This window comes from Cibotium barometz, chromosome 48 (assembly GCF_041138505.1).
Source record: "Cibotium barometz isolate CiBa-2024 chromosome 48, ASM4113850v1, whole genome shotgun sequence".
Taxonomy (NCBI): Eukaryota; Viridiplantae; Streptophyta; class Polypodiopsida; order Cyatheales; family Cibotiaceae; genus Cibotium; species Cibotium barometz.
This window is the reverse complement of record NC_141093.1, coordinates 46,109,866-46,133,627: the sequence shown is the minus strand read 5'-3', so window position 1 is coordinate 46,133,627 and position 23,762 is coordinate 46,109,866. Positions and strand designations below refer to the sequence as shown.

Genomic DNA, 23,762 nt, shown 5'->3' with positions numbered 1-23,762 from the left:
TTCCTGGTTAGTTTCCTTTTCTGCATTTTGCTGTCTGGTTTTCTGCGTTGTGTGAGCTTTGCTGCGTGCGAGCAGAAAGCGTTGTGGCCAAACCCAAACCCTAGAAAACCTTGTATTTCCAAAAAATAAAGAACTAAAAAAAAATAAAATTTAAAAAACAGAAAATTTAATTTCAAAAAAAAGGGAAAAAAAAAACGAAACGAAACCCGTGAGGTGAGGAAAGAAATTTTTCATTTGAAGAAAAAATTTTGAAAAGAAAAAACCCCCACCCGGCCCCGGTCTCGGTCTTTTGATATATATATATATATAGGAGAGTGAGCCTCCATAGCTTTCTTTCAAGTGGAAGCTTAAGGAAAGTGGAGCTCTATATGTAGCCCACCCCCCAAGGAGTGAAGTGAGCATGTGGGATAAAGCCTTCAACTTTTTTCCCACAAGCAAATAGGCCTTCACCCTCTCCCCCACAAGCAAATAGACTGTTTTGAGGACCACGGGAGCTCTGAATAGGCGAACACTGTGCTGTAAAGCACACTAGGACCATTGGAACGATACGCTCGTTTTGAGCTATCACACGCCCTAGTCCAGGTTCGGCCATAAGTAAGGGGATTAAAAACGGGTTAAAAACAATCTAAAAACAAGTAGAAACGGGGTACGAAACACCCAAGAAACCACTTGTGTGGGCTTCAAGGGTAGTTCCCAACGCCTGTAGGGTACCCACGTCACATGCATCTACGCTCTGGTCGGGTGTTAGAGTCTAAGCAACTAGAAAGCGTTTCGGTTTACGCAGGCTCATACCATCCCTCCACGTTAGCATCTTGGCCTTCCGCTGGAACCCAAGGAAGTGCAACCCAAGATCCACGAATAGCAGCTAGTGACTCGTCCTCCGACTCTGAAGTCATGGAAGGACACCCTACCAAGAACTCTGAGGAAGCAAGCCAAAACATGCCAGTTTGGGCTCCACAACCCGGATCTAGCATGTTTAGTCGTCTAATAGAGACCTTTAGTAGAGCTACACGCTCTGAACACGCGACAAGTGAAGTAAACGAAGAAGGAGGGGTAGTAGATTCACCATTCACATCTCATGTAGACCCTACCCTTTCAAAGAGTGTCCATGTGGATATTCTACCCACTTCGTTTAGTGAGGGCCCTACTGAGCTACCACCTTCTGACGCTCTTCCTAAGGTAGAGGCCCCTAGAAGTCAATCTATAAGAAGTGACATTGCGTCCACTTCAAGAGAACCGTTTGGCACGCCAAGCCTAGATGGGATATTTCTCAATGAGAATTGGGAATATGATCTACATACGGAGACTCTGACCGACCTATACACAGGTTACACATACCATGTAGGTTGGTTAGAAGTCATACGATCTACATCTAGCGCCACTAATCTAGAGGAGCAACAACAAATGATATGTGAGGTCATTCATAGAATTATCCAATTCGAGAGGCAAAATAGGGGAGTGAACCTAGTTTCCACTGGCCCTATGAGATTTTTGGATACGGGCAAGGCTAGATAACCAACCCTGTCACAATTGGAGACTCCCTCAGTGAGTCCCATTGATCCTTCATATGTTGTTTCGCCCGGAGTCTCAATGCAAGTTGAGCCCACGAGCAGTAACTTTAGCTTTCCAACCTTGGCTCAACTTTCCATTAGGGAACCTACAATGCCTACTCCAATGATGAGCATGACGGAAAGTGCACCCGTCACCACTGTAGTTAGTACAACACCGCTGCCTAGTGGTACAATACCTACAACAGCGCGTACCAGTGCATATCGACCATATGTACCTATCGCTACTCATGCTCACGTAGTTCCTACGCCTTTTGTTATGCCAATGACATATACTCCACGACCGCCTTATCACGACCCTTATCCAAGAGGAGCTAGGCCTAGTCACATATCATACATACCCTACGTCTGCGGCATACATACCAAGACCAACGGCAACTCCTGTCAACCAGGCTATCCCAGAAGTGCCTCCACCAGCTATACCTGCTCACCTAGGTGATCTCGCAGCGTTTGCTCAGACAATCGGACGATCTATCGCGGAAAACATGCGAGGCATGCCTGAGAGAGAACCTAGAAGCAAGGCGGTACAAGTGGCCCTTTCTCACTCAAAACTTCAGTGGTAACGAAGATGTTAGGAAGCACATTGAAGTTTTTGAACACGTGTGTGACTCCTTGGAAGAGCACAATGAGCTCCATAAATGTAAAGCCCTAGGCTTAACCTTGAGTGGGAAGGCCGGGGATTGGTATCGAACTTTAAGGGTGGAAGAGCGTACTCACTATCCCACTCTCAAGAGGTTGTTCTTGAAAGAATACATACGAGAGGGTGTGCTTTGGGGAGTAGCGTCTCAACTTCAAAAAGCTGAACGCGAGGAAGGGGAGTCAGTGAGAGACTTTATTAGTCGATTAAAACATCTAAATTCTCGCTGTACTCCCGATGAGCGCTTCAATAACAACCAATTGCTTGATAGATTCATCCGAAGATTGCGCCACGAGGACATATACAATGGCCTTGTCATTTTAGAGGTCTTACGACGTGGGAAGCAATCACTGCCAATGCAATCCAGTTAGAAGACAACTTGATGATTGCAGGTAAAAAGGTGTCTTCGGAGACAAAATCTGTAAGTTCGCAAGTATCTGGGCACGAGCCAATGACTATAAAACCTATTGCCAAGGAGCCCAAGATATCCGAAATGTCTGTGACTGACCTTAATAAGGCTCTCCAAGAATACTTTAGGGGTAATCGAGCTCCTCAAAATAGCCATATGTACCCAAGAAGAGAGCAATAGTGGTGTTCGGTTTGCTTAGGACCACATAGCACAAGTGAATGTCCCACATTCAGAGTCAAATTCAATGGGAATTGCAATGAATGTGGTAAGTATGGCCATCAATCTAAGGATTGCCTAGTACTTAAGAGTATGTTAGCAAATCAGGCACCACTAGCCTGGTCTAACACACCTCAAGTACCCGCATTGATGCCTGCACCACTTGTCAAGCAACCATCACAACACCTAGTTCCAAGGAACCCAAATGTAGGCCAGTCTGTGCCGTTACCACCGCCAGTGTTAGGACCGCAACCTCCACATCCAAGGATTACTCCTATAAACCAGATGGGTTGTGAGTCACATAGTGCGTGTGGGGATTATGAAGAGGAGGTAGACCCCACTGCTCCATATGGGATTGATACGTTTGAAATGACTCCCCAGTACTACATGGAGGATCATTTCGGGCAAGTCAAGCCTGTATATCAAGCTGCTGCTCTCGCGACAAGAGGGCAAAACCTTAATACCTTGGCGAGAAGACCACCTCTTCAATGCTACGATTGTGGTGGACCGCATCGTGTAGCGGAGTGTCCTAATAGGCTACAGAAGATCGCTACTCAAATGCAACCGAATCAAGGGAGCACATCGGGAATGCCAGTACTTACATGTAATCGTTGTGGCATAGATCATTTGATTGCTCAATGTCCACATAATCCTAATGCACCCAAGATTACGCCATTGAATTTGGTTGAGGTCACCAACGAGGCACTAGGAACCACACCTGTTGTACCCGCGAATGTAGTCACACGGTCAATGCTTCAAAATCAAAACTACATTCTTGAAGAGAGGGACACTGCATCAATTGCTCGAGCAAAGAAAAAGAGAACGCGACGGAAGAGATCGCTTAATACCACAAGCTCCAAGCCTAGTTCAAAGACTAACATAGGGACAGGAGACGACCCCGTGTATATGAATGATCCTGAAGATGATTCTGATTCAATAGAAACCATGGGGACCAAAGCCACTACCTTAAGGGAGGAACACACTCGTGAGCTCAACGAAGGAGAATCAAGCGAATACATAAATCAGGGAAAACAAAGGGAAACTCCTCCGGCCCCACAACCAAGTCAGCTAGTACCCTCTCGGCTAACCAGATTGACTGAGACTCCTAAAGACAAGCCACGTGGGCCAAAAACCCTCAAGAAAAAGATTGGAACCTACCCAAACACAGTAGAGGAGATTGAACAAGTGCAACACTTAAGGGGTTTGGTGGAAGAAACACAAAGAGAACTTGAGCCAGCAAACCCTAGAAAAAACAAAATTCCAGACACAGTGTTTCCTACGCAAGTTCAGCCTCACCGGAACCATAAACCATTAGCTATACCTAGTATCATTCGGAAAGAAAGTGAGGATAGGACATCGGGGAGTGGGCAGACACCCTTCTTGCTAGAAAGAATGTTTAGTGAGGGAATGCCTGACCCCATCAAAGAGGAAGTGATTCCATCTTCACTAGTCCTTAGTCAGGGGCTGACATCTCGAAAAGTACCATTGAATGTGTCCAAACTAATGGATTTCATGTCCTCTGAAGTCAGAACCACGATCATATCCAAGTTATACGGAGATCCTGAGCTATTCTTGGCTCTTCGAGCATTTCTCAATGGGGAACTGAAGGCGGGACTACCACAATTTGCAAATATGGATAGACCCGACACGCTTCAAGATGAAGGGGAACATTGGGATCTACAACCCAACCTCGATGAAGACTCGGTCGTGGAAATACCTGTTAACAAGTTGGGACAGTACTTTGAAGGTGACGAATCTAATGCTACCCTCCCCATTACTACCAAGGGATTAACTCTAAAGGGAATCCTTGATGGTGGTGCTGGAGTAAGCATTGTGACTAAAAATTGTTGGGAATCTATGGGAAGACCTCACCTTGAAGTCACAAACATAGTGGTTAAGATGGTAAATGGAACTATTGCTAAACCTATTGGAATGTTAAGGGATCTTAAGATCAAGGTTCTGGGGTACAAGGTAAGACATACCTTCATTGTAATGGATTTCTCCAAGCATCCTATGTCATATCAAATGATCTTAGGACGTCCTTTCATGAGGGAAGCACAAATGGTGCATGACTGGTCGAAAAACCATGTCTACCTACAATTTCAGGACTCTGTCATTCGAGTAGATCTTGAGAATGGTCGCGCACACCCTTTAGGAAGCAAGGTTATCATCTCGATAATCGATCGGATACCACTTTTCACTCAGCCCCATTGAAGTACTGCTATACATGCAAAAAAGAGACTGATGATGGGAAAGATTCTCCTTATATGGATGTCCTACCGGGCATGACTGAGTCGGATAACGTAGATTGGGTACACCTAGCGGCCACCATAGACACATGGGGAGATAGAGGCACAAGTTGGGTAACGCCTGAGGGGCAAGATATGCCACCATTAGTGCCAATAAACATGTTAGGTGTTATGCACTTGACTCTTGATGGCAAGACAGTGGCAAACTCCCCTGACACTGAAAGTAGCGAAGACTCTGACCAATGCAACTCTGAGTCTGAATCTCAAGAAGAAACTGACTCTGAGCCTGACGGGGGAGATGAATCAAAGATTCACCCAAGTGCGGAAGCAATGTGCTCAAGGCCTAGGGCAGTGACCTCCTACAATTCATCCGAGAGTGAGGGGGACACAAGTGAAGATCGACCAGGTGAGTCCGAATCTGATCGAAACAAAAATCAAAAATTTGGTAAGAAGAAAACGAGACACAAGCGACAACGCTATCGAGCTAATGTATGAACTACAATAAACAAAGAGAAATCCACTGCAGAATGGCTTAGTTATGTAGGAGCTATTGACGCTCATCGGAAGTTAGCGGATAATTGGGGACAATACCTCCAAAGTGTCATGTGGTGTATTCCACAACCTCATGACGTCGCCCAATTAGAAATTGAAGAGAAGCCGAAACTAAGTCGTACTGCAAGAAGGCGGTAAAACCAAGAGTTAGCTCAGCAACAAAAGGACGCGGAATTAAAAGAAAAAAACATGGCACAACAAGAACCAGTAGACTTACACCCTGCACCCGAGCATTTCAAATCGTTTACCACAGGGGAACGTAAAGTCGTCTACACAAAAGCCCAACGAACCACCAATGGGAGTAGCGGTGTCTACGATGGCCCTGCGGTAGTTAAGGAGATAGACCTAGCAGATCCAGGTGAGGAGTCTAAACCAGTTTTTATTGCTCAAGACCTCACCAAGGCGGAAGAAGCTGCACTTACGAAGCTTCTTAAAGAATTCAAGGACATATTTGCTTGGACATACTATGATATGAAGGTTGTTCCACCCTCTATGGTGCAACACACAATTCTAATGATTAGCACTGCTAAACCACTCCAACAACGTCCTTACCCAATGAATCCTAAGTATGCAAAGATTGTACAAGAGGAAATTGAGAAGCTTGTAAAATGTGGATTCATATATCCTATTGAGCACTCGGAATGGGTTTCTCCGATAGTCATTGTACCAAAGAAGAATGGGAAACTCAGAGTGTGCGTTGATCTCAAAAAGGTTAATGCAGCCACCAAAAGGGATCATTATCCCTTGCCGTATTCTGAACATGTGCTCGAAAGAGTTGCAGGCAAGCAAGCTTATAGCTTTTTAGATGGGTACTCTGGATATAATCAGATCACAATTGCAGTAGAGGACCAAGCTAAAACAGCTTTTATCACAGAGTTTGGAGTGTTTGCCTTTCGCGTCATGGCCTTTGGCTTGACCAATGCACCTGCAACATTCCAACGATTGATAAACACAGCCTTTAAGGAATATCTAAGGGACTTTTGTGAAGCTTTCTTAGATGATCTTTGTGTTCATTCTTCTTGGGAGGACGAGCACTTGACGTGTTTACGAAAAATATTTGAAAGGTGCAGATTATATCGCATCTTATTGAATCCTTTTAAATGCCAATTCTGGGTCAAACACAAAGTTATTCTAGGGCATATAGTGTCCAAAAATGGGATTTCCACCAACGAGAGTAAAATCAAGGTCATTCTGGACTTGTCCCCTCCCCCCCCCCCCACCAACTATAAGGGAGTCCAACGCTTTCTGGGCCATGTTGGTTATTATCGAAGGTTTATTTTATTCTTCGCCGAGATAGCTCGACCATTGTATAAGCTTCTCATCGAGTTTACTTGGACCGAAGATTGTGACCGTGCATATGAGCTATTAAAGAAGGCCTTGGTAAGTGCTCCAATCTTGAGAATGCCTAACTGGGACTTAGTCTTCCATGTGCATATTGATGCATCAAACTTTGCTATTGGGTGTGTGTCAACTCAACCTGGAGAACACAAACTAGACTACCCCATTAGCTTTGCCACTCGCCAGTTGAACGATGCTGAAATGAACTACACCACTACGGAGCGAGAAGGGTTGGCAATGATATATGCAGTAAAGAAATTTCGTTATTACCTCCTTGCCACCAAGTTTGTTTTCTATGTGGATCATCAAGCATTGTTATATCTGGTAAACAAACCATGCTCCACAGGAAGAATAACACGATGGCTATTGATTCTTCTTGAGTTTGATTTCACTGTTGTTGTGAGACCTGGCAAAAAAGATGTCATGGCTGATCATTTGTCTCGCATACCTAATGGTGAAGCTCCTATGGGAGTTGATGATGACTTACCTGACACTTCCTTGTTCATGGTGGAGACAATGCCTGAATGGAGTGAGAAGATTGTTAACTTTTTGGTTAATGGCTTCCCACCCAAGGAACTTCGTAAAGATCTAGCTCGAAAGCTGATCAAGGAATGCGAACCATATTGCCTGATGGGGCCGGAACTCTTTATAAAAGAGGAAAGGATTATGTTCTTAGGCATTGTGCCCGAGAGGATGAATATCTCTACATTTTGCAAGAGGCACATATGGGCGTAGCCGGTGGTCATTTTTCAGGGGACTTAACTGCGCGAAAGATCTTACAATCAGGGTATTCGCGGCCCACTATGTTCCAAGATGCATCACTTTTTGTAAAGGGTTGCGATGAATGCCAACGATACAAGAAACCCCAGCGGAAAGATCAGATGCCCCTACACCCAATTAAAGTAAACCAACCATTTGAAAAGTGGGGTTTAGACTTTGTAGGTCCAATTAGCCCAGCGGCCCGCAACACACAATCTCGCTATATTATTGTGGCCACTGACTATATGACCAAATGGGCTGAAGCGAAAGTGACACGTAAGGCAGATGCGAGGACAACAGCCAAGTTCCTCTTTGAAGATATAATCACACGCTTCGGTTGTCCTTTTGAACTCGTGAGCGACAATGGTACGCATTTTATAAATGAAGTAATTAAGGAGCTCACAAAATTTTTTTATGATATCCCATCATAAATCTACTCCTTATTATTCACAAGCGAATGGCCAAGCCGAGAGTACAAACAAGACCTTAATCTCTCTTTTGACAAAGACTGTTGAAGCTCATCGCACGGATTGGGATCTAAAGCTTACGACAACTTTATGGGCCTATCGTACTGCATACAAAGTGGCTATTAATTGCACACCATTTAAAATGGTATATGGCCAAGAAGGAGTCATACCGTGGGAATTTGTCATTCCTAGTCTTCGTGTTGCTACTCAAGCATGTTGGGATGGTAATCCCTTAGTAGAATGTTTGTATATCCTTGAGCGGTTAAACGAAGAAAGACAATTGACTGTGTACAATGCCCTTGTGGAGAAGGATAGAAGGAAAAAATGGTTTGATCGCCACCTGAAGGACAAGGACATCAAAGTTGGGGATAAAGTTCTGATGTATGGAGTGCATAACGAAAAGAAGAAGCTCAAATATGCTGGTAAGGGACCGTATAGAGTATGTGAAATTACCCTGCAAGGTACCATCCGAGTGGAGACTCTCGACGGAGTTGAAACTATTGGATTCCTCAATGGGAGTAAATTCAAAAGATACTATGACCCCCTTAGCCAAGAGGAGTTACATGCAATCCATCAGAAGAAGGCAGCTAAACACCAAGCTGAACTTAAAAAGATACAAGCGAGAGCTGAAGCCAAAGAATGTCAACAGCGTGTTAGGCGCCAACGAGAAGCAAACTTGGGAATAACGCAAGCATTTTTTGAAGAAACAGAGGAGGATTCATTGGAATCTGACCCGCCTCTAAGATACCCAATTGAGTTACAGAGCCCTTACGGAGAGGTGCTGTATAATGCATTATTGGATACAGGAGCTCAACACAATTTGCTATCATATGGTGTGTGGTGTCAACTTGGGAAACCACCCTTATCCAAGAGTGCTATCCAAGTTAAGGGTATCAATAAAAAGAAAACCCCTGTCTCAGGAATTCTGCACACTCCTGTTGCCTATGACAAGGGGACCGTAATTCAAAGCTTTTTGGTTATGCCTACTGGTACCATGGAGGGGACTGTAAACTTAGGGCGCAAATGGATGTCAGACACCAAATGCAATATTGATTGGGCAACCAGGCGAGTTACAACGCAAGAACCGGCTCTCGGTCTGACCGCTCAAAATCCCGCACCTAAGCCATCAAATCTAGACAAAACGCTAGAGAACGAAAAATCACAAAGTCAAGTGGCCAAACCATCTTCGATTGTTTGCCACCCCTCAAACGCTTCAACGCTAAGAGTGGAAACAGGTAGTGTGGTCTCCAAGGCCCCGCTTACTATACCAAAGAGTACATACAAATGGGTCTCAAAAGCTTCGTTAACGACTACCTCCACTGATCAAACTCGTTCAGAAAAGAAGCCTCGTAGTAGGAAAACAGCTACCTGCCAAAGGAAAGGCAATGCGACATCACGTTGGATTCCTAAAAAATTATTGGTAGCCCAACAGTACTACGAAGGGAATGACAAGATTTGGGTCCCTAAACGTAAGCTGAATCCCTCTACATCGCTTGTAAAACCTAGCAAACCAAATGTTGCCACCCCAACGATAATCAAAGACCGTGGTAAGGGAAAGGTAACAGAGTGCTCCGCACCACTTCTTCCAAACGTTATCGATCAATACCACCTAGCTCAGGAAGGGGGGAGCCACATGAAGCTTCTAGCTCCTCATGCCAGGCACACGTTGATATAGAAGTTTCTACATGCTCTACACCTACTCTTGTCAACCCCCAACAAGAGACAGACAAGTCTACATCTCCCTTTGTAAAAGTATCGTCCGAGACCATTTCCTCCATTCGTTCGTGGGAGAGTGCACTACCATCTCTGCAGTTTGATGTAGCCACAAGGGTCATAAAAAGCTATTTGCCCACATCACCACCTATGACCCGCTGGACAAATTGGTTCCAAGAGGCTGCAACATCATTGCAAAAAATATGATCTACCCAAGGAAAGGGGGAGCATATACTCACACTGTACATTCTATTGCTTCCTCCCTAACCTTTTTCCCTGACAATGTAATTCTCAAATTTGAGGGGATGTATATATATAGCTTCATACACACAAAAAAGAAAAGAAAAATAAAAAAATAATAAAAAGAGCAAGAGCACATTTAAAGGAGAAATATCCGTATATAGTTAGAAACTAGATTGACCTGTCTTCATAAACCTACTGATACATATCTGTGTTTGCAGATATGGCAAATGCACGAGCATCACACACTTCATCCACTCCCACCTTTGGTGAGAGGTATCATCCTTACCTGTCTCAGATATTCCATATGTGCTATCCTGTCATTAGAACCGAATTGGATCATATAGATGTATTAGCCAGAGAGGAAAATGTAGAGGAATTAGAATGGCTAATTCGCCTATTGACCATGACTGATCCCTACTCCGTATAGAGGACATATCCCCGATAGCCCAAAACATTCCTTTTCCACAAGATGAATATACCCGCATGGTTACATTCTTGATGAGTTTATGTGGATGGAAAAACGAAAAGGATATATCTGACGACGATGAATGGACGGATGAAACTCATGGCACTACCGAGGCTGACTTTATTTATTTGGATGATGCGGATAGAGGCTTAGCCTTAGGGCTAGAGCCAGGACTCTACAACATCCTCTTACCATATCCTCAGTAGTAGTAGTGTGGTGACAGGTAGGTAGGTGAGTGTTTTTAAGTTGTTTCTAGTTTTGAGTCCTTAAACGTGTCTTTTACTTTTTCCACTGATGTGCCTCTCGAGGTATAGCGTTTGTTAGTTAATTGTACAGGTTGAAAGGTTGAGGTGGGTTCGCTTCCGAGTCCTGGGGTTGTCGCAATGTTCATCATAAATATCTACATCAAATTGCAAGCTTTCTCATCAAATCAAGGAGATCTCCATTAAAAGGTGTAATTCTTCCATGTCCACTCTCTTTAATTTTCACTGTTCAATTAATTCAATGAACTATAATGCATGACCACATGGAAATTGTCAAAACACTACTTAGTTTTTGAAGTTGCTTAACGTGTTAGTGTAAATCATTAATGGGTTTAACCTTAATTGAGATATTCTTGGGAATGCAGGTCTTTAGTTAATATGAGAATATAGTTGTCTTAGGTTTAGGGTAAAAACCATCTTAATGATTAAACAACCTGGCCGTGAGTGTGTTGACCTCTGAGACATAGCTTTTACCCCTTTGTTGAAAGGACGTAAAAAAACATTATAGTTCAGGAGCGAAAATCAAAAGAAAAGATTTTTTTTTTAAAAAAAAGAGCCTACAGTAAATGGCAATGCAAGTCTATTATGTGTTCTAAATGTTGGCCTATAGCCTTATTGACACTTGGTAGGGGAGGAGTATTTTACTCCAAACCGATGCCCTGGGTTGGTAGGGGGTAGTCTTGCCTAAGGTGAACTAATAGATTCCTGGAAAATGCCTTGTGTTAAACATGGTACCAGAATCGATGTTAGTTTTGCCTTAGGGAGGACGCCATTCTGTGTAAAAATTGTCACGTGCATAAAGAAAACAAGGCAAAAGGCTCCTGTAACTCAGATGTTTCTTATGTCCTTAAGCTCATGGGTTTAGTTGTTCTTAGAGCAAACACATTGCGGCCATCTGTCTATTTATTAAGCTTGGTAATTTTCCTTGACTTACTAGAGGAGATTTTGCACATACTAGAGGCCAACCATGAAGGTATTTGTGGGAGACATTTTGCCTTCAAAATAATGTTAATAAAATTTTTGACAAAAGGATATGTATGGCCTTCTTTGTAGAGAGACATCTGTCATTGGTGTAAGTCTTGTTTTACAGCAGATGGGGAAGAGGGTTTTTCATCCAGAACTTAGAAACATTATGATTGCATATAACATTTTTGATAAATGGGAAATTGATGCCATTGGGCCTTTGCCCATGACTGCTAGAGGGAATTGTTATATACTTACTATAGTTGATTATTTGTCTCGATGGGCCGAAGTAAAAGTAGTACGGGTTACCAATGCCAAGTCAGTATGTAAATTTGTATGAGGATATTTGTTGCCGGTTTGGTGTACCCTTGGAGCTGGTTTTTGATAGAGGACTTGGTTTTAGAAGTGAATTGATGTGTGATAAGCTAAAAATCAAACACATGTATGCTAGTCCGTATTATCCACAATGCAATGCTATGAATGAATATTTTAATTGGGAAGTGACAAAGGTAATTGGCAAAATGATGAAAACGCATGAGAAAAGTTGGGATGTGGCTTTGTCTTGGGCTTTATGGGCATATAGGGTTGCAATGAAAGAAGGAACGCAGTACTCACCATTTCATTTAGTGTTTGGTAAAGAAGCATTACTACCACTAGAGGTGGAAATTCCAGCGGTTCAAATGTTGATGAAGTTAACTGAGAAGTCAAATGTTGCTTATGAAAATAGATTGTTGGATATGCAGGAAGCGCAATTGGATAGGTTGAAAGCTGTAGAGCATTATGCATTAACTCAAGAGAGGAATCAATGAAGAGCAAATCAAAAGTTCAAAGATAAGGAAATCAAAGAAGAAGATTTAGTTCTACGGTATGATAGCAAGCTGGATTTTACTTTCAAGACAAGATTTATGACGAAATGGGAGGGGTCATTTCGGGTGAAGAAAAAGTTCACCAATGGTTCATATCAACTAGAAGATTTGGATGGAGCCATGCACAAAAATAGGGTAAATGGTTTACAATTGAAGAAGTACAATGTTAGGATAATGCAAGTAAGCTTGTGTGGGCCTGCAGTAATGAAGAATGCCAAGGTGGAGAATCTCGTGGACAAAGACGTCTCGTACGAATTACAACTGAACGACGAATGACGTGATTTTACCTATGCGTGGGGAAGTAAGAAAGGATCATCTGCTACTAGGAGGAGTGGGTAGAGTGTGAAGAGAGTCTCTTGCAAGAACGATCGAGAGGAAAGAGACGTGATGATCTGATTGTGCAGAGAAGACTTCATCCATGGTTCATATCAACGAAGATGATCACACGCAGATTAAAGACGAGCAATGATTGTTGATCTTGTTTGAGGAGTGAAACAGTTTCCTAGGATTTTATCCACGCATGAAGATAGTTAAGGGAAATGCTTATTGGTGTACACAAGATGAAGGTGACTGAGCGTTTTTGTTGTTCATGAAGAGAAGGGACCATCGTGGAGCTGAAAGGTGTTTTCTGAAATGAGGAAGTTGTTTGCTGAAGCTCGTGCTATCTTTAATTGTGCTACTGAATCGTCAATAAATTATTGAGCATTTTGGTGGAAACATTGAGGAAGTCCGGCGTTGAGGGTGTCTCATTGGAGTTTTCATTGGGTCTGCTCATGACAAGGCTTCTTGGTGCATGCTGTGGTTGATTCTATCAAGCCATCTCTGTTTTGGTCTTTCGTTGCTGTGGTTTTTTTGTACCAATACGAAGGTGACTTGTGAGGCTATTATTTTGTGATTCTCTATCAGTTTTGATCATGGGAGTCAGCGTCACAGTTATTTATGTTATGGTCTGGATACCCTGCCCCGGTCAGGAGCAGTGCTCATGCCTTATTAACCTACACTGCAAGCTGATCCCTCAAAGATTTCCGACATCAGTGGCTACAAAAAAAAGGTTTTCTTATTCTCTTATGTTTGGATATGATTTTATCACTTGAGCTTGACAATGAAGTTAGAGAAATTTTCTTCAGTGATGATTTCTATATTAAAGTTTTATTCTCGGAAGTCCATGGTGACACCTGGTCTTTGTTATTGAGAGTTAGAGATGAAGAGTGGGCTGATATTACACTACCTGAGGAGGAGGATCTTCCTGAATGTATTTACCATTTTGAATTTTGCGGTGAGGAAGATATCTTGTGAGTAGAGGTGGTACAATGTTTTCAGTTACCAAGGTCCAGAGCTTTTCTTGTTTTTTGTTTTTCCCATTCCATTTTTTCTCTATCAACGTAAGATGCGCTCTACATAGAAAACAATGGATAAATGTATCACATAAATACTATTGAAAACCCCATGCATATTTTGCAACGAGGAGGAGCAAAGGCATGCCCTACGACCACTGGTATGACTAAGAACACACATAGAATGGAAACCAGCAAACGCAAATGAGAGGGAGGGTAAAGCCAAGGTCTACAAACAGATAGTGAGGACCAAAACAAGAATTTTTCACAAGAGAAAGCAACTTGAGAGTTTCGAGAGGCTAAAATGGAACCCCCAAAAGTTCTTTTAGAAATTATATGGCAACAATCAACATGAGAGGGACATGACCCAATATATCAAAGACCTCTTCAAGAGGGACGAAGAAGAGGGTCACTCACGACTTCTCTACCAAGTCAACACATAATGTCATAATAGAAGAAAAGCTATCAAATGGAAAGACCCCAAAAACACGAGGTATAGTTGCTAAAATACTGAAATGGGGTGGATATGTTCTAGCTCAAGCACCTAAGAAGTCATGGAGAGTACCTATTGTCCTCCCACATTGGGGTATGAAGAAAATGCTTACCAAGCTTAAGAATAAGCATTTGAAAGAAAAGGAGAACTAGCAAGATCATATCAATCCAAAATGGAGGGGACAGCAAGATGGCTAAAAACTACCGAACCATCATGGTAAGTAACATGATGGACAAACCTATATGGAACCATACTCGAATAATAAATCGGTGGATGGGCAAAGGCAGAAGGAATAAGGAATAAAGGCACGTTTCTGTCTCAAGCATTCAACAGTAGACCTTCAAGTAGCCATAAGAGAAGCAATGGAGGACAGGAAAGGGGACATCTATTGTTGCTTTGTAGACTTCAAGAAAGCCTTTGAGATACTACCTTGTAAGAAAATATGGGCAAGACTTGAAAGAGTTCAAGACCCTTTGGAAGTCAAAGAAGCCACATCCAAGCTCTACAAGAAAGTGCTAGTTGTTAGCAGAGCACTAGTAGATGAATCATGTTCCAAAGGAAAGGTTATAATAAGCCATGACATAGGGGTCAAACAGGGTTTCCCCCTCTCACAAACTATATTCGGCCTCTTTATAGATGAAGATAAACAGCGTGTCATGTGCATCACAGATGCCATGGACATTTCCAGGGCTAGATCTAGAAGAGGCAAGCAGATAAAGACTATGAACCAGTAGAAGATGGACATGGAGCAGGACTTGGAGCGAAGCATGGGTCAGAGGGGCTGTCGGCTGCAGGACAGAGGGTGCTGGCTGCCAGAAGAGAGCTGTCGGCTGACGTCAGCAAGGTGTAGGCAGCATGCGCATCAAGATCCAAGAGGAACCCTCAGTCGGCTGAATTAATAGAGCATTTAATGAATTAATACTGGCCGACCAGCAGTCGGCCAGCTCCCAACTTGTCCAAGACCCTATAAAAGCCACCAAGTGCTCCTTGTTTTGGTCATTCCACCCACTAGGGGTGTGAGTCACTAGGGGTCCCATAGGGGGCAGATTTTAGGGTTTATTACCTTTTTATGAAGGCAGCCCATGGCTGTACAGATTTGTACCTTTTTTGTACATAGTATATACTGAAATTCCAGCACTTCTCACTCTCTCTCTCTACGAAGGCGACCTTTATGGTCACAAACAAGAGGATAACAAATGTGGAAAAGGAAATGAAGGAATGGAAGGCAGAGATGGAGGGATGGTGGAAGGAGAAAGCAAACTTTCTCCAAATGGTATTCAATGAGGGTAAGCGGTGGAAAGAGGAGAAGGAGGACCTCATAGCGGAAGTCAAAGACCTTCACGGGGAAGTCAACACGCTCAAAGGCGTAATTTCAGCTCTTCAGAGGGAGCTTGCAGAGGCCAAGGCAAATGGTGGACTTGAAGAAGGTGAAATTCAGCCATCCATGATAGAAGAGCTCAAGGTTATCAAGGAACAAGTACGGGCAATTAAGGAAGAAGAGAAGCAACAGGAAGCAAAGACTTCCTCATGGGTGGAGGTCATCACCAAGACGCAAAAGAAGATGGATGAAGCGGAGAAGTGGATAGAGGTCGCCAAGAAGGGTAAAGGTAAGGAGATAACAACCCCTACACCTACAATCATTAATATGACTTTGGAAGAGGAACAACGAAGACGTACACGTGCTTTGCATGTGAGGATTACCGGCCTTAAAGACGGGGATAAAGTTGAAGAGGAGGTGAAAGAGCTTATGGTGTTGATGGGGATTGACAGTCCGACACACGCAAAAGCCTGGAGAGTGGGCAAAAAAAGCGGAGGCAACGGGGAAACATCAAAGGAAAGAGCTCTCATACTTCGCTTCCCTTCTATTGAGGCGAAGAAGGAGTTCTTGAAAAGACGACCCACTTTAAAGAATACAGGCATTTTTCTTGGTGATGATCTTACTCTTTCACAGCTTGCACATATGAAGGAAGTCATGCCAGAGATTAGAGCAGCAAGAGAAAAGGGTAAGATAGCATTTTATAGAGAAGGGAGGGTGGTCATCGTGGAGCGACGCTCTACATGACGGTGCGAGACCTATGGGACCAAATTAAAGCTGGCAGCCTGGAACTGCAATGGATCCCTCAGACTTGATGTAGGTGCCTTTGAGGACAGCTTTACAGATAGAGATATAGTCTTCTACTCGGAGACTCACCAGGCCCCTGGTCAGATGATGCCACAGGTGACAGGATACAGATGGGAGACAGCTTGCAGAGTAGGGACGAGATCGGTACACAGTAGTAGAGGATCAGGAGGGGTGGCAGTTCTTTTCAGGGAGGAGCTGCAACCGCTTATACACATAGTTCGGAGAGATGATCAGGCCAGATATATGTGGGTGAGACTGAGGGCCGACACAGGCAGATTCCTGTATATTGCCATATGCTATTTTGCTCCTAGTACATCGACATATGCAGCACCTAGAGGGCAGTCTCCTTTCTCTGTGCTAGATGATGACATATGGGAGTTCTCTAGGGATGGAGACATCATCCTGCTAGGGGACTTTAATGCCCGGACGGGCAACCGCCAGACAGCCTTTTATGATACCTCGGAGGAGATGCTGAGAGAGTTGGACACTCTGGATATGGGATTAGACAGAAGCTCACAGGATGTGGAGTGCACAGAGTATGGGAGATATTTGGTAGATATGGGGACTGCGCATGGGTTGGCCATACTTAATGGCTTGCAGAGGTTTCCGTCAGCAGCTGGATTTACTTGCTTTCCACATAGACATGGTGCTAGCACAGTGGATTATGTTATGGCTATGCCCAGCTTTGTTTCATGCATTGAGGACTTCACAGTTGGATCTCGGCCCATTGGGGTAGTAGTGGATCATGCATTGTTGACATTGACTATCTCTTTTCACTTTACCACAGCTCAGAGGACACGAGGGGCAGATCACACTCGATATACTTTTACCTCAGAGACTGATGCTGTCTACACAGATGGGATTTATAGACGTTTGTACACAGAGGAGCCAGGGAGACCTTTGGAGGAGTTGACCCATATACTGACAGAGACTTTACATGATGCAGCGAGAGAGGCATATCCACATACTCAGCCTGGACAGAGACAGCATTCTAGATGTATGCCCCAGAACAGCTGGTATGATGAGGACTGCAGAGAGACCAGAGCCCGACTGCAGCGGGAGGTTGCTTTGGGAGTCACTACTTACCGACAGTCACGTATTGCCTTCCGACGCCTTGTGCGAAGGAAGAAGCGGGCCTTCCTTGCTCAGCTAGAGCAGGAATTATACCAGCTGTTCTTGAGCCAGGATTCGAGGGAGGCTTGGCGTCTGTTTCATGAGTCCTCCCCTGCTTTGGCCATCACCTCTACAGAGGTCTCGGGTAGTTATGCAGCATCTCTATATACAGTTCCTGGACAGACACCTTTTCCTGACCCGCCAGCACCATGCCCACAGACATGTACTTTCTTTACCGCAGAGATGGTAAGGAAGGCCATTGATAGGATGAAGACTGGGAGAGCATATGATCACGATGGATTGGTTGCTGAGCACTTTATTCATGCGAGAGACATGCTGGCAGAGCTTCTAGCAGTGATGTTCAATCGTGCTATGTGCGAAGGCTTACCCGAGACTTGGAGTAGGTCCACCATCGTGCCTATCTTCAAGTCAGGGGACCCTATGCAGCCAGGGAATTATCGCACTATTATGATTGGTCACACACTAGCACGATTGTATGCATCCATTCTTGAGCAGCAGTTGAGTAGATGGGCAGAGAGAGCTGGCATTCGAGCAGAGGGACAGGCAGGGTTCAGGAGAGGTTTCTCTACTCTTGACCACATCTTGACTCTCCGGGCCATTATTGAGGAGGGCAGGTCGCATGGGCGACGGATTTATTGTAGCTTTGTGGACTTCCGCAAAGCATTTGATACAGTGCCCAGAGCCAGATTGATGAGGCGATTACAGGAGATGGGGGTACCCACAGAGCTCATATGGGGAATTATGGCTTTATACAGATCAGTTGCAGGACAGGTACGCACCCCAGAGGGGGTCTCTACTTTGGTTCACTCCACTATAGGAGTGAAGCAAGGTTGCCCGTTATCTCCTTCACTGTTTGGTATGTATGTGGATGAGGCTTCTGACTACATTGAGAGATTGGGGGACAGAGGAGCCCAGCTAGCAGGTACATGGATCCCACTATTGTTATATGCTGATGATATTGTGTTGATCTCTGACTCTCCTGAGGGTATGCAGCGTCATCTGGATGCTTTACATGAGTTTGCACATGATAGTGGATTGTCTGTCCACCTTGGCAAAACCAAGGTTATGGTGTTTAACACCACGCCACAGTGGGTTAGGCGATCAGCTCCCACATTTACATATGGGCAGGAGATTGTGGAGTATACAGATGCATATACATATCTTGGGGTAGTATTCAGTGGGCCAGTGTTTTCGATGAGGAGAGCAGCAGAGACTAGATTGACTAGAGCACATGCAGCCCTGGGTGGTTTGGAGAGGATGTGTTCGCAGGTTCAGTTTCAGGAACCTCGAACAAAACTCTGGCTTTTTGACACTCTAGTGACATCAGCTATGCTTTATGGAGTGCAGATATGGGGACCTTCAGTGGGCCATCACAGCGCAGGCGGGTGGAGAGGTATGGAGAGGCCTTTGGTATCTATGATTGCTAGGCTTATTAGAGCCAAGGCTGTGGTACCTCATGAGATTATTCGAGCAGAGCTGGCGGCTGCCCCTCTGGTGATTGAGGCTCTTACGAGATCAGTCTCCTACATACATGGCTTGTGGGATCTCCCCCGAGACAGATATGCACGCCTCGCCCTGGAGTCCTCCCGACAGTTAGCTTTACAGGGAGACACGGCTTGTTGGTATGGACAGATGACATCTTGGTTCCAGGCACATGGTTTTAGCATGGACAGATTGCCTCCCTTCCAGTATTCTCTGGAGGCACCCTCTCTCACTCTTACACGGACAGAGATTACGAGACTCATCCGTCAGGATTTAGTTCAGCTGGACATTAGGAGGACATGGATACAGCCGACTGAGGAGCTGGGCACGAAGATGGCTTTCTACAGAGAACATTTTCTTCAGCTCACAGCAGATGGTTTTGTGATCAGACCCAGTTACATGGATGTACACTTGTCTCATGCAGTACGATGTGCTATTGGTCAGATTCGCACATCCTCACACCAGCTTGAGATTGAGATTGGCCGATATAGAGGTATACCAGCTGAGGCCAGGATATGCCGAGTATGCCATGGGGAGCCAGAGACAGAGCTGCATTATATATGCCATTGTACTGCATACTATGAGATACGTGGTCGTTTCCACTGTTTATTCAGAGAGGGTTTTGGACCACTTTCCAGAGTCATGGGGTACCAGGACCAGAGGTGTTTGGGATTGTTCTTGCTTGAGCTGCGGAGACATAGAGATAGCCTGCTTAGGCGCACAGAGAGCCAGACTCAGAGGCACATTACAGACTTCTTTAGTCCGGCCATCACTGCGCCAGATGGACCACAGCAGCAGCAGGACATGGATACCGCCCACACCAGGGGTACACTGATTGATCGTGCGATTGAGCTTGGGTGGTCCAGACGCCCACGACCACGGAGGAGGGCATCCCAGCATAGACGGAGGTTGCAGCGGCAGATTCGGATTATTCTTGCGAGGCATGCGAGACACCCAGTCAGGGTGCTGACCACAGAGGATATTGAGGAGATCCGCCAGTGTCCGATGCGGCACATATTATGAGATGGAGGTACCTCCATAGTGTACCTTCCAGTTCCAGTTTCATTTTCTAGGTGCCAGTAGTATCATCTTTATTTTTCATTTTCTGGGTTTTTTTATCCAGACATTGTATCAGATCCACCATGATGTAACTTTTGGTCTCATAGGTCATTATGGCCTTTTGAAGACGTTAATATAACATTTCATTTCATTTCATTTCTACTCTCTCTCTACCTGCGTTTTTGCATCATGGTGCGTTTTTGCATCAGAAGGTCTTCAAGAGTGTTTAGGGCTGAAAGAAGACTACCCAGAGCTTCCGCGCGTTACATTGGTATCAGAGCATCAGGCTCAGCCAAGCTAAACACTGATTCAGTCCCATATGATGGTGTACAGGTCCAAGGTACAGGAAAGTACACGGATTCGAAGCCCAGATGATGGTGTACAGGTCCAAGGTACAGGAAAGTACACGGGAACACAGATCGGGAAGAACTCCCAGGAGGTTTGTTGGTGGTGTTCCACAGTGCCAGATGGGGATGGCAGTTCCGTGAGCCAGATAGGTTCTAAGGGAACGGTCCCAAGGGAGGTTGATCCTCCAAGGGTGATGTGAGAGTGCCAGACTCAGTTCCAGGAACGAAGACCACGACGGTGTTCAGAGTCAGGGCAGGAATGGATTGTGGACTAGAGGAAGACCAGATGCATAGATCTTCATCAGAGACAGAGTGGTTTGGAGAACAGAACGGAGTTTCAGAGAAAAAGGTTTGCCAGGGATGGATGATGACAGAGGGACTTCGGAACAGGATTGGGATGATGACAGTCATCCAAGAGCAGGTTGGATTCCCGTCATCAAGTTTAGCAGAGGGGGATGTCATGTGCATCACAGATGCCATGGACATTTCCAGGGCTAGATCCAGAAGAGGCAAGCAGATAAAGACTATGAACCAGTAGAAGATGGACATGGAGCAGGACTTGGAGCAAAGCATGGGTCAGAGGGGCTGTCGGCTGCAGGACAGAGGGTGCTGGCTGCCAGAAGAGAGCTGTCGGCTGACGTCAGCAAGGTGTAGGCAGCATGCGCATCAAGATCCAAGAGGAACCCTCAGTCGGCTGAATTAATAGAGCATTTAATGAATTAATACTGGCCGACCAGCAGTCGGCCAGCTCCCAACTTGTCCAAGACCCTATAAAAGCCACCAAGCCTTCAAGAGTGTTTAGGGCTGAAAGAAGACTACCCAGAGCTTCCGCGCGTTACACAGCGGAAAGGGAGTCCATGTGGCATGTTATGCCTTACGTAGATGACGTTCTGCACAAAAGCTCAGCAAAAAATGCAAGCACATTTGTATGCACTGGGGGTCTTCTACAATCATTCAGCATTGCAGGTCAACATAGCCAAGACAAATTCATGGTAATTGGAACTCACAATAAACAGATTGATGTGACTTTCGAAGGGGAGCCTTTTGGAACAATCAACTCGTACAAATATCTAGGGCTGGAATTTTCTGATAACTACAAGTGGAATGCATGTGTAGAAAGAAGAATCTTGGGGTTTGAAAGCTTTGTACAGCTTCCAAAATAAGTGCAAGAAGCCACACCTATGGAATGGGAAATGAGAAAATTACTATACACTTAAGCATTTACAAACAATGACCCTTTATGGATGTCCAAGCATGGGCTCCTAGGCCCTCTAGGGCCTATTGGAAAAGAATAGAAACTCTACATAAAAGATTTCTCATAGGGGAATTGGGGGTTACATGGCTTACCTCAACAGAGTTGGGAAAACTCACGAGGCATTGGAAGCTACACAAACCACTATGGCACCCAGATGGGATGGAATTGTGGGGCATAACAGCTGTGGATATACTAGAGGATGCATGTGAGATCAAGAGTTAGTGATATGGAAGATGCTACTAAAATTATTGCAAGACCGAGGGAAAAGCATGCAGTTTTACAAATTAGAAATTAATCTAATACACAAATATCTTGGAGAGGACATATCAATGTTTAAGAGACATCTAACATGTAAAATGAGAACTAACTCACATGATCTAGAGGTGGAGAAGGGAAGGTGGGCAAGACCTAGGGTCCCAAGAGAAGAAAGAATATGCAGATTCTGCCCCACAGGGGAGGTGGAAAATGAGCATCCTAAGATGCTGAGCATATGCACACATCAAAGGAAGCTGTGATGAAAAAAAGGAAACCTGAAAAATCTATTAGAGCAACAAGCTACTCCACAACCGAGTACTTGAACTAGCACACAAGCTGGCTCAACAAGTACTAGTTATAGATCACTATTTGTTGATAGCGGTCACCAGTCCCATAGATCCTGAAAAACTCTTAATATATCATATAATATCATATCCTCTCTCTCTCTCTATATATATATATATGTGTGTGTGTGTGTGTGTGTGTGTATATATGTGTGTATATATATATATATGTGTATATATATATATAAAAGATCTTACTCTCCATGAGCCACATATCTCGTGATGCATGTTAGGATATAATCGCTGTCGCTCGTATGATTGTCAGCCTCTCTTTGTGAATAGACTTGAAGATTGGTAATTCCCATAACATTTGAAACCATGCAATAACAATGAGCAGAATATGGTACAAATAAATTCACATGATCAACACACAGTAAAGATTATGCAGTGTACCTTTACTCACTTCATAATAAAGACCATTCTTCTATCACCCTTTGCATGCACCTGTATAAAGTTCTCCAGGACCTTCTATTGCCAAAACAGATGTACAAACGTCAAGCAGATTGCTATCAAAGCAAAAAACATACTCCCCCTTCTTGTGCAGTTGCTGATGCAAACAGAAATGAAACAGGTTCAGGTGGAATGGAACACTGCACCGAGCACTTTGCATCAGGTGGATGTGCCTATAATAAGCAACATAAATGGGCTCGAAATGTCTACTTTTGGGTTACTTTGATACAGTAAAAGAGAAACTTTACTCAACTTACTACTTATGAGCTAGCTTGCACAACCTAAATTAACATTTTATTAGTCCCAAGATGTAAGAGGGGGAACTCTTCAGTAAATATTGGTCTCTATGCTGAAGATTACTCATAATCGTGACCCGCCATCAACATCATCATCAGCAAGGTCTTGCTCGTTCGCTTGTTTAATCCTCTTTCCATCCCTGGATTGTGTCCGACCACGCTTTTGTTTACCCCTGAAGCAAGAAAATATGATTTTGTCAATGATACTAAGGATACCATCTTCCTGAGCGCATCCCAAAATATTACGCATGTCTCTTTCTTCCTCAAAGATCATTATACTATATAAACCTTCAGCATCTCGTATTGAGTTCGTTTTTCGTTTTCAGTGGCATGAAGGTCGAGTTGAATCTATATACATCTCCCTCCCTGCAGACCTTATTATATACATCTCTATCTCTAAGTGCATACATGTATATTTGTGTGTGTACATGCACCCACATAGAGTCTTTGGTGATCCCCCCATTGCCAAATATCCTTTCTTC

At 44.2% G+C, this 23,762-nt stretch overlaps 1 protein-coding gene and 1 pseudogene across 6 annotated transcripts in view; one reads left to right on the top strand and one right to left on the bottom strand.

Annotated features, from left to right (window-relative positions):
• The window catches only part of LOC147611224 (uncharacterized), a 216,210-nt gene that overhangs the window by 142,858 nt on the left and 49,590 nt on the right, over positions 1 to 23,762 (bottom strand). The window contains exon 3 of one of the 6 annotated variants that reach the window (XM_086785284.1): positions 22,999 to 23,453. The exons of the other annotated variants lie outside the window; for them this stretch is intronic. Within the exon in view, the coding sequence (XP_086641410.1) occupies positions 23,345 to 23,453 (109 nt within the window). The 3' untranslated portion in view covers positions 22,999 to 23,344. Of the gene's footprint in view, positions 1 to 22,998; positions 23,454 to 23,762 lie in introns of those variants that run through there. 6 annotated transcript variants of the gene reach the window in all.
• Positions 1,405 to 23,218, top strand: LOC147611226 (uncharacterized; annotated as a pseudogene).